General features: G+C 35.6%; 1 protein-coding gene across 1 annotated transcript; it reads left to right on the top strand.

Moving 5' to 3' along the window:
* Nucleotides 1-5,365: 5,365 nt before the first annotated feature.
* Nucleotides 5,366-12,689, top strand: GRL (transcription activator). The gene is made up of 24 exons (XM_079024855.1): nucleotides 5,366-5,659; nucleotides 6,016-6,458; nucleotides 6,552-6,626; nucleotides 6,730-6,810; nucleotides 6,886-6,966; nucleotides 7,128-7,210; nucleotides 7,293-7,377; nucleotides 7,466-7,591; nucleotides 7,687-7,794; nucleotides 7,875-7,919; nucleotides 8,004-8,146; nucleotides 8,231-8,363; nucleotides 8,457-8,567; nucleotides 8,703-8,781; nucleotides 8,861-9,054; nucleotides 9,154-9,299; nucleotides 9,387-9,468; nucleotides 9,557-9,667; nucleotides 10,119-10,244; nucleotides 10,349-10,485; nucleotides 10,578-10,674; nucleotides 10,754-11,748; nucleotides 11,817-12,029; nucleotides 12,114-12,689. The coding sequence occupies exons 2-24, from the start codon at nucleotides 6,045-6,047 to the stop codon at nucleotides 12,568-12,570; spliced, it is 4,122 nt and encodes a 1,373-aa protein (XP_078880981.1). The 5' UTR covers nucleotides 5,366-5,659; nucleotides 6,016-6,044; the 3' UTR covers nucleotides 12,571-12,689.
* The last annotated feature ends 1,380 nt before the right edge of the window (nucleotides 12,690-14,069 follow it).

Below are 14,069 nucleotides of genomic sequence, written 5' to 3' on the forward strand. Positions count from 1 at the left end.
TGCAAGAAGGTTATAATGTGGGTCAAAGTGTGGTTCAACAAGTTCCAGTTGTAGAAGTCCCTACTATTGTAGAATAAGGTGTGGTGCAGGAAGTTCCAATAATTCATATTCAGGATGGTCATGTGATGCAAGAAGGATGTACTAGTCAAATAAGTGTGATGCAAGGTGGTGACACTTTTGGGCAAGTAGGATCCAGTATTGGTTGGAAGCTTAAATCAATAAATGATGAATTTGAAGAAGGTATTGATGCAATTTTACAAGGGGTTAACTTCACAAATAAAACAAAGTCCAGTCCACTTAAGGGTGACAATGTGGTGGAAGATAACAAGGTTATTGAGTTTATTGAGGGAAAAAAGGAGGATATTCTACCATAGAAGATACAATTAGGACTTTTAGACATTGCTAATATGCTAGAAGCTGGTTATAGCATGGCAGAATGTAACATCCCAGAATTTAGAGCCAAAAATTTCAATTTTAAATAAGTAATTATAAAAACCATTAGGCTGAATCGTCAATAGTGCCGACCCATATCATAATCAAACCAATATGTCAAATAACAAAAAACATGTCATAGAAAAGTAATATTAGAGTACAACTCCCAAAGATCTCATAATGCGGAAAATCATAGTGTGATGCGCTGCGATCATGCCAGCTCCTTTCCTTTTGAGGAAGAAGTACCTAAAACACAAACTAAAAACTGTAAGCACAAAGCTTAGTGAGTTCCCCCATCATACCACATACTATACAATAAACATACTGCCAATCATATATAGGTGTTGGTCTTCCCTTCAGTCTCTTTCAACCGGATACTGTCGAGCGTAACTGGGTGCTGGCCTCCCCTTCGGTCTCTTTCAATCGAATACTGCCGAGCATATCTAGGTGTTGGCCACCCCTTCGGTCTATTTCAACTAGATACGGGGTCTATTTCACCCTACTACTACCACATATTACCATAGCATACAAGCACATAAATCACAACAGATAGTGGCATACCAGACAATTATCACATAGACAATCATCTCTACTATAAACAACTACTAGTGGGCTGACATTGGTGCCTTTGACCCACTTATACAGGGAAGGTAACTCACCTCAAATACTGGAAAGTAGATAAACAGTCCCCAACTCTAAATATCAACCCAACTCAATCCCCCAAGCATAAAAGATTTCCTTAAGTACCCCTTCATACTCATAACCCTTTAAGGGTCAACTTTGGTAAAAGTCAAAGTCAAAGTCAACGCTCCAAGTTTACTCAACTCATCAAGTTGCCCTTCAATTCAACGACTTTCCATGAATCACAGAATTATGATATCACGATCCAACTCATCGAGTTTTCCTCCAACTCGACGAGTTCTTCCTTTTCAACAGAATCAGGACATCTCAATACAACTCGTCGAGTTCTTCTGTGAACTCGTCTAGTTCTTCAGGCTGTTAACCATTCTTAATACATTAAGCCATTATTCTTCAAATCTAAACCCCTTACTCCAGATCTAGACTGGAAATACCTCTAGAAGGGTAAAGTTTCCAACTTTACCCATTAATACCTTTCCTAAAGAGATTAAGCTCAAACCCTAACCCAAAAAGGCCAAAGTCTTAATCCAAAGACCACCAAAACTACAAGATAGATCTGAAGAATAATGGCTTAATGCATTAAGAATGGTTGCATGGGAAAGGACAAAAATATCACATAAAGTTCCAACTTTTTCTTCATGCATGGCCATTAGAAGCTCCAAAAGGCCAAAATGATGGTCTAAAGGTTGCATGGGACTCCCATGGCCATAAAGTTGGCAACTTTATGCCATGAAAACCCCTCAAGACCCCATATCTGAAGTATTAACCTAGTTAGGAAGTCCAACTCCCATAGACCAAGATATTTGTGAAGGGTTATGAGCATTCTAACACTCCTATGGTGTATAAGCAACCCTAGAAGCCTTGGATTTATGTTTCTCTATTATACATGCAAATATGATTTTCCAAGGTTCTCATCCTAACTAACATACCATGGAGTACTTGTAATATAAAACTTAGTGGGTTGACATACCTTTTCTTGTGGTTGATTCCTTGGAGCTTCAAGAGCCTAGCACCAATAATGTGGATGCCTCAAGTGGAATCACAAATCACCAAAAACACCTTGGAAAACTTGAGAAAATAGTAATCAGACTAGAAATCGGCCCACTCTTGTTCACTCACACACTCGTGCCATTTCATGTGCCAAAAACCTCTTTATATAGTATGGAGAATTAGTGTTACATTCATGTAAACCCTAATACCCATGACCTTTCATTTCCATAGGATCCATGGGTTAAAAATTCCATGGACCATCCATGCAAGCTTAGCCCATCCTAAATGAACTTGGCCCATTCTATACATACATACATACATACATATATATATATATATATATATATATATATATATATATATATATATGTAAGAGTCTATATTTAATTAGTTCCTTTTGATCACTAAATTAATTCTAAATTAATTCTTGATTAATACTAATTAAATAATATGATTTCATATTAATATATTATAACTTATAATATATTAATAAACCATAGACATACTATTCTCAAAAGACTATCCATACAAATTGTTCCGGTGAAGTGCAACCCTAATGGACCATGCTACTCTCGGGTCGAGTACATACCAATAATAGTTATGGGCTTAGACATCTAATCTAACAATTTGGACAAAACCAAGAAAAATAACCCAAAAAGAAGATCTAAACAACTACAAGGCAAAGTTCAAGCTTTATACCAGAAAAGTGTCGTGGATGAGGCAAGGATTATGGATCTACAAGCTCCTTTTTGTGCCTTTAAGCTTTTCCTTCTTCCAATGGCTTCAACACACACCAAAAACACCCAAAATAGCTCACAATCACTTAAAATAGCTTTAGGGTTTTGGAGATTTAGGGTTAGGACAGTGGAGGCTGGAAATGAGGCCAACACCTTGAGGTTAAGGTGTTTAAATAGGGTGAAAAATCCTGGAGTTAGGGTTTCATTTTACCCAGCCAACTCGTTGAGTTGAGACCTCCCAACTCGTCGATTTGGTCAGCCAAACGCGCGGTCCATAACATCTTTACTCGATGAGTTTGGGGACTCCAACTTGTCGAGTTGCTATATAAAAATGAATAATTTTAAGTTAAATACGTACCAGGAACCAGACGTTACACAAAAATAGAAGCTATGCCAGGGGTACAAGTGGAATTGGATGATTCCCCACCAGTTGAACTGGTAAGACCTATTATCTTTTATTAATTAACAATTTTTTTGGTAATTGTTGTGAACTAATTATATCGTTTTACACTATGATGTAAATGATTTCATTGATGGTCATCATTCTGATGATGATGTTTGTCTGGATGGTGGAGCTGAAGGTGCTGGCGATGAAGCTATTGGTGATGGTGATGGAGAAGTTCATGGTGCTGAAGATGAAGTTGTTGGTGATGGTGATAAAGAAAGTCATGGTGCTGGAGATGTTGATGATGTTGATGGTCCTGAAGGTGTGTTGATGGACCTGAAGGTGGTGTTGAGGAACTGGGCGATGATAAGGGAAATCAGGGTGACGATGAAGGACATGAGGTTGTCGCATTGGTTAGGAGAATAAGGAAAACATCTGAGAGGATTACCAAGATAAAGCTAAGGAAGGTTGTCTATGAAAAAGATGGTGGTGGTTCTTCTTCTGTAAAGCCAATCAACTTGGAGTAGTTTGTTAGGAAGAAGGGGGTGGGGGTGTAGTGGGAATGGTATAGGTTGCCACTTTTGTAAACTTTGTTTTTTGACATTTTGGTACAGTAACATTCATATACCCACTGATTACAACATGCATCCAATTGTTATTTTTGTTACCATTTAGGTTGCCTTTTTTTGCGCATTATTTAGGCATTTTGGTACAAATGGATGGCTGCTACATATTGGTAGTATGTAATTAAACTATATGTAATGGATACACCCCCTTCCATGTTATGTTCAATCTTTTCGTTACTAAATAGTTAACAATTGTTACCATTCATCAATTGTTTCTACAATGTACCATTTTAGGGACCATTTTATGCAATGTTATGCAAAAGTGCAAATACATACCAATTACCATTTAATTCAATCTAATGAAATAACAATTCTTACCATTCACCAACTTGTACTCCAAATTCATACCAATTACCATGTTAATTCAATCTAAAACAAACCAATTTGTACTCCAAATTTCATTTATTGAAATTACAATTGTTACCATTCACCAACTTGTATCCCAAATTCATACCAATTATCATTTTAATTCAATCTAAAACAAACCAACTTGTACTCCAAATTTCATACAAACCAACTTGTATTCCAATTAATATCCATACATTACAATTAACATCCATACATTACAAATTACAATCCTAACATTACATATACCTACCAAAGTATCAAATACCATCAAAAGCTACATATTTCATACCATCAAAAGCTATATATTTCAAGATCACAATACCAGTGGCATAACAAACAACTGCCATTAAATTTTGTATACTACTAAAACAAGCATGAACAATATAGCCCCTAACAAAACAACAACCATCTGCATTAATGACATCATTTGTCGTTGCTCTATAAGCCAATTTGACTCTGGCATCATATCTTGTTTTGAACTCCTTTACCGTTAACCCATCTGAAAAACCCACAACCTCCTTCTCCCTACATAATTAGGTCAGTGCATAATACCCTTAGTGCAATCCTACTAAAGAAAAGAGAAAATGATTTTTACCTTATAATTAGTACACCCCCAAAATTTCTTGACTAGATTTTCTGGTGTGCGGGAAACAAACACAAGACATAAATCTTCACACCAACACTTCACTTTGATCTTCTTCTTAAATCGTGAATTCACATTCGAGCTTGATTTTACAGAAGATGTTGGCATTTTGCGTGGAAGAATACTGTGGATGAGAGAGGGTGCAAGAAACGGGGGGAAGGGGAAGGGTTATGTGGGAGAGAGTTATAAAATGGGGCCCATGTTTGACATGTCACCTAAAGTGCCAAATCAACATATGGGTAACCGACTGCTAAAGGTGCAACCTCTTAAATGAGATATTTGAAACCTTTAGCGAAAGTATCCGGTTTTATTATCATCAAAACTCATCTAATGGTAAAACCACACCTTTTGGAAAAGTTAAGAACTTTTATGACAATTTCCCATTACCAAAAAAAAATCACCTGAGTGGTCAATCCGATTCCGCAGAGGGTCCGGGTCCTGACTCGATGGTTATTTTTGGAAAAATGTTTTGTTTTAGTTATATTTTTTTTTACACAAAAATGATTTTTTTGGCAAAATATGTATGGATATAGGTTTATCGTAAAAATAAAATTTGTTTGTTGACTTCCTCTGAAAGCAGTGGAGGGTGGTTATGGCACTCGGTTGGTCGGCGTCAGACAAACTGAAAATCCAAGTGAGTGCTGCGCACAGCGAAAATTCATCATACCATATCATTATCAACAACCTCAACTTCTCATTATTCTAAGCTCCATAAACCTCACTTCCAATCTTTCTCAAAAACCCAGATCTGAATTAGTGGATTCCACAAGTTTTGTCGATCCATTTCACTTTTCAACCTCCATTCTCGCTCTAAGCCTTAAGCTCCGGCTTTGTTCGTGAACATTTGTCGTCGTTCAAGGTACTATCTCTCTTTCTTCCTTATATAATCTCATTTCCCGATTATCACCATTGTAGTTGATGGATCTGCACAAAAACCTTAAGCCAGTTCCATGCCCTGGAATTGGAGTTCCCTAACACACTCACAAATATTCGAACTTGGTTGTAACTCATGACAAACTGCAATAAAACTGGATTATGAATGCAATTGTGAGCATCCTAAGATCTAGGGCATCCTTCATTGTGAACATATTGCTTAGCTAGTACCTAATTTGATGTCTGATAAACGTACATGGCATGGGTCTGAACCCTAATTTTGAAATTGCATACATGTTGACTTTCTGGAAGGGTTTCTGAAAACGAGTTATCAAATTTCAGATAGATTGGGATTGGATTATACAGGAACAATGCAAATGCCAAAATCCAGATTAAACTTATCAACACAAGAAGCATTGTCGACATCCCCAAGAGCAAGGGAGGTTGAAGGTCCTTCAAGATGGAGTGAATACTTGAATCAAGAAATGGGCACTCCAATGCCTTCTAGAACCTCCCGGAATAATGGATCAGAAGTATCATTCCAGCTTCCTGGAGTATCTCACAAGGGATTAAATGTTCAATGGGTATATCAACTTACCCAAGTTGCACAAGGATTAATGGCCAAAATCTATAGATTGAATCAAATCCTGGATTATCCAGATTCAGTAAATCATGTATTTTCTGAAGCATTTTGGAAAGCAGGTGTCTTCCCAAATTGCCCAAAGATTTGTATCCTGCTTTCAAAGAAGTTTCCAGAACATCATAGTAAATTGCAACTTGAACGTGTAAGTATTTCTGTATTTGATTATTTCTTGGGTTTCATTCTAATTCTTCCATTAAGTTCTAAGAAACATAAACTCGATAATTAACTTTTTTAGGTTGATAAAGTTGCTTTGGATGCTTTAAATGATCAAGCTGAAGTTCACTTACAAAGCTTGGAGCCATGGATTCAGGTGTGGAGTTTACTCTTAATCTCTTATATCTCCATTGTTAATCACATTCAAGAAATGTGAAAAATGGTTTTATATTCTTTGATAAATGGATAAATTTTTGTAGCTACTACTTGATATTGTGGCATTCAGAGAACAAGCTTTGCGACTCATATTGGATCTTAGCAGCACTGTTATTACCCTGTTGGTGAGTGTTTCTATATATTTTATGCTTTTTATGCAAATTAACTTTTTATATTTCTAAATTCTTTTTTTTTTGTAGCCACATCAGAACTCTCTAATCTTACATGCATTTATGGACCTCTTTTGTTCATTTGTTCGTGTCAATCTCTTTGCTGAGAAGGCAAGTCTATAGGCCATGTATGATAATCTATGTTTTTTATTACTGTTTATAACTTTTTATATATTGTTTTTCCACTTCCATATCTTCTAGGTATCAAGAGTTACATGATGATTTATACTAATTTTCATTTGCTGAAAATCTGGTATACTATTTGATTACAGTTACCAAGGAAAATGATGATCCAAATGTACAACCTTTTCCATGCTATTTTGAGAAATGATAGAGACTGTGATTTTTATTATAGGTATTCATTATGTGTTTAAATTCATACACTTTAAGATATATAAATATTTATCCACCTATTATATCTTTTCATGGAATTACAGATTGGTTCAATTCATAGATGCATATGATCCACCATTAAAAGGGTTGCATGAAGATCTGAATTTTGTTAGTCCTCGCATTGGAGAGGTCATTTTCTTTTCTTGATTATGAATTTCTTCTAGAACTTTCTAGAAACTAAATTACAATTTGTGCACTAAACCTATTTTTTTTTCAGGTTCTAGAAGCTGTGGGTCCCATTATATTTTTGTCTACAGATACACGAAAGCTTAGAAACGAGGGTTTTCTTAGCCCCTTTCATCCCAGATATCCTGACATTCTCACAAACTCTGCACATCCAATGGTGCACAATTTATTATTTTTTTACTTTTACTTTAAAAAAACTATATACTTCCTTTATAAAATCATAATGATTTATTCTTTTTTCTTTGTTTACAGAGAGCTCAAGATTTGGCAAATGTAACTTCTTATAGAGAATGGGCACTATTTGGCTATCTTGTTTGTCCTGATGAGCTTCTTAGAGTAACCAGCATTGATATTGCTATGGTATAATTATAATTATAAATACAATTCCTACTTTTTTATAAACTTAATAATTTTCTTGCTTACATTAATCATGTTTACAGGTTGTATTGAAGGAAAATCTAGTTCTTACTTTATATAGAGACGAGGTAATTAATCTCTAAATGATAGTTGATAACTTTTTGTTTGAGGAGATTAATATATATATATTTTTTTATATTCTTGAAATGTAGTATATATTGTTGCATGAGGATTATCAGTTATATGTAATGCCACGAATATTGGAATCAAAGAAAATGGCAAAATCAGGGCGTACAAAGCAAAAAGAAGCTGATTTGGAATATAGTGTTGCAAAGCAAGTTGAGAAAATGATAAGGTATTATTATTAACATGGGAATTATATTAATTAATCTGATCACTTTAATTAATAATTGTTGTTTTGTTTGTATGTTTTCTTTAGTGAAGTGCATGATCAAGCAATTTTATCATGTGATGCTATTCATCATGAAAGGAGAATATTATTAAAGCAAGAGATTGGAAGAATGGTTTTGTTTTTCACTGATCAACCGAGTTTATTAGCTCCTAATATTCAGGTTTATTATAATTAAACACACACTACAATCTATATTTTTCAATGATATAATATAACTATTAACCTTTTTTTTTAATAAATATTTGTAATATAGATGGTATTTTCTGCATTGGCATTGGCACAAAGTGAAGTGATATGGTATTTTCAACATGTTGGAATTAATTCATCAAAATCCAAAACCAATCGTATAGTTGCTGTAGACATAGTAAGTGATAAATTATTCTTTTTTCTCTCTCTCTCTCTCTCTCTCTCTCTATATATATATATATATATATATATATATATATATATATATATATTATAATATTAATTAACAAGTTTGACTTGTCAACATGTGTAGAATGCAAATGATCCCACAATAGGATTCTTGTTGGATGGAATGGATCACTTATGCTGTCTAGTACGCAAATACATTGCAGGTGAGGGTTTTTATAAAATGTTTAATTACCTTTTTACCCTTGAGGTGAAGGTTTAAATAATTAGACAATGTTTTTACAGCTGTGAGAGGGTATGGTTTATCCTACCTGTCATCTTCAGCGGGCCGCATCCGGTTCCTACTGAATACACCTGGCATGGTGGCTCTTGACCTGGACACCACTCTAAAAGGACTTTTCCAAAAAATCGTTGACCATCTTGAAAATATTCCAAAACCACAGGGTGAAAATATCTCTGCAATTACATGTGATCTATCAGTAAGTAGTAGTAATCTTTAATTTAATCCGTTCAAGTTTTGTTATTATTTATTTATTTATACTCATGTTTATTATGTATAAAAAAAATTAAATAAACAGGAATTACGTAAAGACTGGTTATCGATTTTAATGATTGTTACATCTGCACGTTCTTCAATTAACATAAGACATTTGGAGAAAGCAACCGTGTCTACTGGAAAAGAAGGCTTGTTATCTGAAGGGAATGCTCTATACAATTGGTCAAGGTGCTCAAAGTTTATATTTTTAATTTTTTTTTTAACTCACCTGTATACATACCTAATATATAATTTTAATTCTTATATGAATGCCAGATGTGTTGATGAACTTGAATCACAGCTTTCAAAACATGGGAGTTTGAAAAGGCTTTATTTCTACCATCAACATCTTACAACTGTATGTTTTAGGTTTTATTTTAGTTTATTTATGCTAGTTTTGAGAATTTGTAAATAAAAATATATTTTTGATAAATATGGAAAAACAGGTTTTCAGGAATACCATGTTTGGACCTGAAGGACGCCCCCAACATTGCTGTGCATGGCTTGGTGTTGCTAGCAGCTTTCCTGAATGTGCTTCTACAATTGTTCCAGAAGAGGTAATTCATAAATTTTAAATTAAATTACATTTTTGGTCCCCGGGTTTACCTGGTTTTGTCAATTTTGATCCCAAAATCTTTTCTCTTTCAGTTTTGGTCCCAAAAAAGTTTTCATTTGCAACTTTGGTCATTTTTTGAGGTTCTTGTAAAGTTTTTGGTCCCTGAGTATAGCTGATTTTGTAATTTTTTGTTCCCAAAAACTTTTCTTTTTCAGTTTTGGTCCCAAAAAAGTTTTCATTTGCAATTTTGGTCATTTTTTGAGGTTCTTGTAACGTTTTTTGTTCTTGTTCCAAGTAAAATGACAACTTTTGGTCCCAAAAGTATTGAACAGGGACCAAAAACCTCAAATAAGGACCAAAAGTGTAACTTACTCTAAATTTTATGCGTGCTTTTTAGTTTTTATCAATATCTTTTGAAGGGCAATTTACTGAATATTGATTGGTTGATACAGTTAACTAGAATTGGTCGAGATGCTGTTTTATATGTTGAGTCACTCATTGAGTCAATCATGGGAGGATTGGAAGGGCTAATCAACATTCTTGATTCTGAAGGAGGTTTTGGCTCTTTGGAGACACAGGTTCTTACTTTTTCATCAATTTCCTTAAAAAGTTACCAAATTCATGTATTAAATTTGATAAACCTAACTTATTATTATTATTATTATTATTTTTTAAATCCCAGCTTCTTCCAGAACAAGCAGCAATTCTAATGAACTTGACATCCAGACTTTCTATTCCTTCAGCAAAATCCCCAAGGGTATCTGGTATACATTTGCCAGGCTATGAAAGCTACCCTGAAAATAATAATTCCATTAAAATGTAACATTCCTGATTCCTCAACATTATAACTTGTTACATTTTGTTATCTCTTCCCCCAAAATTCACACACAACATTATTTATGTGTTTATAGGTTAGAAGCTGCCATGCAGAGGTTAACAAATCTTTGCTCAGTTTTGAATGACATGGAGCCTATCTGTGTTCTAAATCATGTATTTGTCTTGAGAGAGGTAATGATAATCCAAATAAATGTATTTATTTTGAATGACATAAAACAAAACTATTTCATCATGACATTTTGAAACACAGTACATGAGAGAATGCATCCTAGGAAACTTCAGAAGGCGTCTGCACACCGTATTAAAATCAGACACAGATCTTCAACGCCCCACAGTTCTAGAATCCCTAATCCGTAGACACGTCAGCATAGTCCTAATGGCGGAACAGCATATGAGCATGGACCTCACACAGGGGATCCGAGAAGTTTTGTTAACCGAATCCTTCACGGGTCCCGTTTCATCTCTCCACACATTCGATAAACCCAATAACGATCAACAAACGGGGTCCGCAATCGAAGCAGTCTGCAATTGGTACATTGAAAACATAGTAAAAGATATCTCAGGAGCAGGAATCCTGTACGCGCCACTCCACAGATGCTTCAAAAGCGCACGCCCAGTTGGCGGGTATTTCGCAGAAGCTGTCACAGATCTCAAGGAATTACACGCTTTTGTAAGGATATTCGGTGGATACGGAGTCGACAGGCTGGACAGAATGCTAAAAGAACACACAGCCGCCCTTTTGAACTGTGTTGACTCGTCTCTTAGGGCAAATCGGGAATCTCTAGAAGCGGTTTCGGGCAGCATTCTCTCGGGTGACCGGATCGAGCGGGAAGCGAATGTGAGACAGATAATCGATGTGGAGACGGTGATTGGGTTCTGTATTCAGGCCGGGCAGGCTATTGCGTTTGACGCGTTGCTGGCGGAAGCTTCCGGGGCGGTGCTTCTAGAAGGTGCACCGTTGATTCATTCGTTGTTGGCGGGAGTTGCAGGGAATTTACCGGTGGAGGTGCCGGAGAAACGGGTGGTTAGGCGGATGAGGAGGGTGGCGAATGGTGTTGGGGTGGTGGTGGATCATGATTCCGAGTGGGTGAGGGAGATTTTGGAGGAGGTCGGTGGTGGGAGTGATGCTTCGTGGAGTTTGTTGGCTTATTTGTTTTCCACTTTTATGACTTCGAGTATTTGGAATACTACTGCTTTTAATGTTGAGACAGGTGGCTTCAATACAAATGTTCACTGTTTAGCAAGGTAATATTAAATTATTAATATATTTGTTTATTATATACTATTATTTATAATGACACTTTCATTTACAGGTGTATTTCTGCTGTGATTGCGGGAAGTGAGCTAGTTAGGGTTCAAAGAGAACATCAACAGAGACAGTTATATGCAAATGGCCATGCTGGCGACACGGTGGAATCGGAAACGCCAGATCAGCAGTCTGTCGAATCAAACATAAAATCCACAATGCATCTCTTTGTCAAAATCTCTGCGGGAATTGCACTCGATTCCTGGAATGAAATCGACAGGTTATTAATACTAATAGTATGAACTATGACTTTTTTTTTCGGACGGAATGAGAGTAGATGACCATTTTACCCTTGTATCTACAGGTCTCATTTGGTGGCAAAGCTAATCTTTTTAGACCAACTATGTTCAATCTCTCCATACCTACCACGGACTTCACTCGAGCAACACGTCCCATACGCAATCCTACGTTCCATTTACAGTCAATACTACGGAAACACTCATTCCAATCCGATGTCACTACTAAGCATGTCCCCACGGAGCTCCCCGGCTCTATCGATGGGACATTCCTCTCCGGTTGTCCGGAATCCGTACGGTGATTCCACTCCGCAATCGGGCCATGATTCCGGTTACTTGAATGATAATGATAAGGGGCATGGAAAAGGAAACGATCATAAACATCGGAATGGAAGACGTTCGGGTCCATTGGATTATAGTTCGAGTCAGAAACTGAAGAATGAAGGGTCGACATCAGGAAGCAGAGGCCCGAGTCCACTCCCGAGATTTGCGGTTTCGAGATCGGGTCCCATATCGTACAAATAGACGGGTTGGAGTGTATTGTAGTGGAAATTCATGAATGTGTTGTCTTGGTGTTGAGCTTTACTATGAATTGACAATTGATGAGTTTGTTTTTATTGTTGATCAATGCTTTTTCCCTACTATTTGAAAGCCATCGTTATCTTTAGATTTGGGAGTAGATTGTATCGGCTTTGGAGAAGTGGTAGTAACTACATGATTGGGACAAGAAGAATGGTCATGTCCAAAGATTTTGCATTGGTCACATCTCTTTGTATGGATAACATAAGTATTAAGAGGTGATGCCGATGGCCTTGATTTTGATTTCTCCTTTTCCAAGCATCCTTAGCCAACATCTCAATAATAATACGTGCATAAACCGTCCTACCCACACCTCTTTCACACGTAGTAGTGAAAGAATCAAACTGAAGGGGGTTATACAGATTATTTGCTGTAAGGCTTACACGTTCACAATTGTTTCAAGCAACAAAGTGAGTTTTTTAGAATTTAAGGGTTTACAATAACAATAACTTGGATAATCTCTTGAATCGTATATGAAAATCACTTTCTGAAATCTATAATTCGACAATTATTCTTGGAATTACATGAATGAAGATTCATGAGATAATCCAAAAGATCGAATCAGATTACATGATTAACCTGATTCGCAAATACAAAATACCTTGATTGTGTCATGTGTTCTTCGAAACAATTTGCAAGCATAGAGAAGAATATGATTTTTGGTTATTAAGCTTGGTAAAACTTTGCATGCAATAACCATCTTCCATTTTGTACATGGAAAATGACAGTTTAAAATGATGGTTATAGGACAAAATAACGGTTAATAGTAGTTACAAGGGAATAACCGTCACCACAACTTTATAACATAACTACCAGGTTCTTGGAGGGAAAATTTATGTCCGATCTATTTCTCAAATATAATTTCGTTTAGGTTATGAGGTGCTGCCCATGGACCCTCGTATTTATGAATTCACGTTTATCAATTCAAGTGTGCATCCCGCGCCTACAGTCTCGAAAAGTAAACTATACTCAACATGTCTCTATGTTAATACTAACTACATTAAAATATATTGATAACACTAAAATCACCAACACTAGTTTCAAATGAGATCGAACTTTAGTCAACAAAAGTCAAATCGGATTAGATCCAAACCTTTTTCAAAGCAGAAACTGGTTGTTGTGTTACTACGCGAAAACTGCAGTTCGATAAAATGGGATGTTGTGTTACACACATACAGAAACTGTTTTGAAAAAAAACAAAAGTTATATATATATATATATATATATATATATATATATATATATATATATATATATATATATATATATATATATATATATATATATATATATATATAAAAGAAATAGAAACCACTAAAATAGCAAACAAAAGATGACAGAAATAGGTATTTTAGTTTTCGCGTTGTAACACAACATCCCATTTTATCGGGAATTAGCATATAAATGATGACATTATTTGCAATAATGTCATGAATCAATGAAAA

The sequence above is a fragment of the Lactuca serriola genome, chromosome 2 (genome assembly GCF_051521515.1).
Source record: "Lactuca serriola cultivar US96UC23 chromosome 2, Lser_US96UC23_V15, whole genome shotgun sequence".
NCBI lineage: Eukaryota > Viridiplantae > Streptophyta > Magnoliopsida > Asterales > Asteraceae > Lactuca > Lactuca serriola.

What these genes read in the sequence shown, in the direction of transcription:
- GRL (XM_079024855.1), top strand. Translation starts at nt 6,045, where the DNA reads ATGCAAATGCCAAAATCCAGATTAAACTTATCAACACAAGAAGCATTG. An exon ending in AGTACGCAAATACATTGCAG is followed by an intron (nt 8,782 to 8,860) that starts GTGAGGGTTTTT and finishes ATGTTTTTACAG; the next exon opens with CTGTGAGAGGGTATGGTTTA. An exon ending in AATGTTCACTGTTTAGCAAG is followed by an intron (nt 11,749 to 11,816) that starts GTAATATTAAAT and finishes TTTCATTTACAG; the next exon opens with GTGTATTTCTGCTGTGATTG.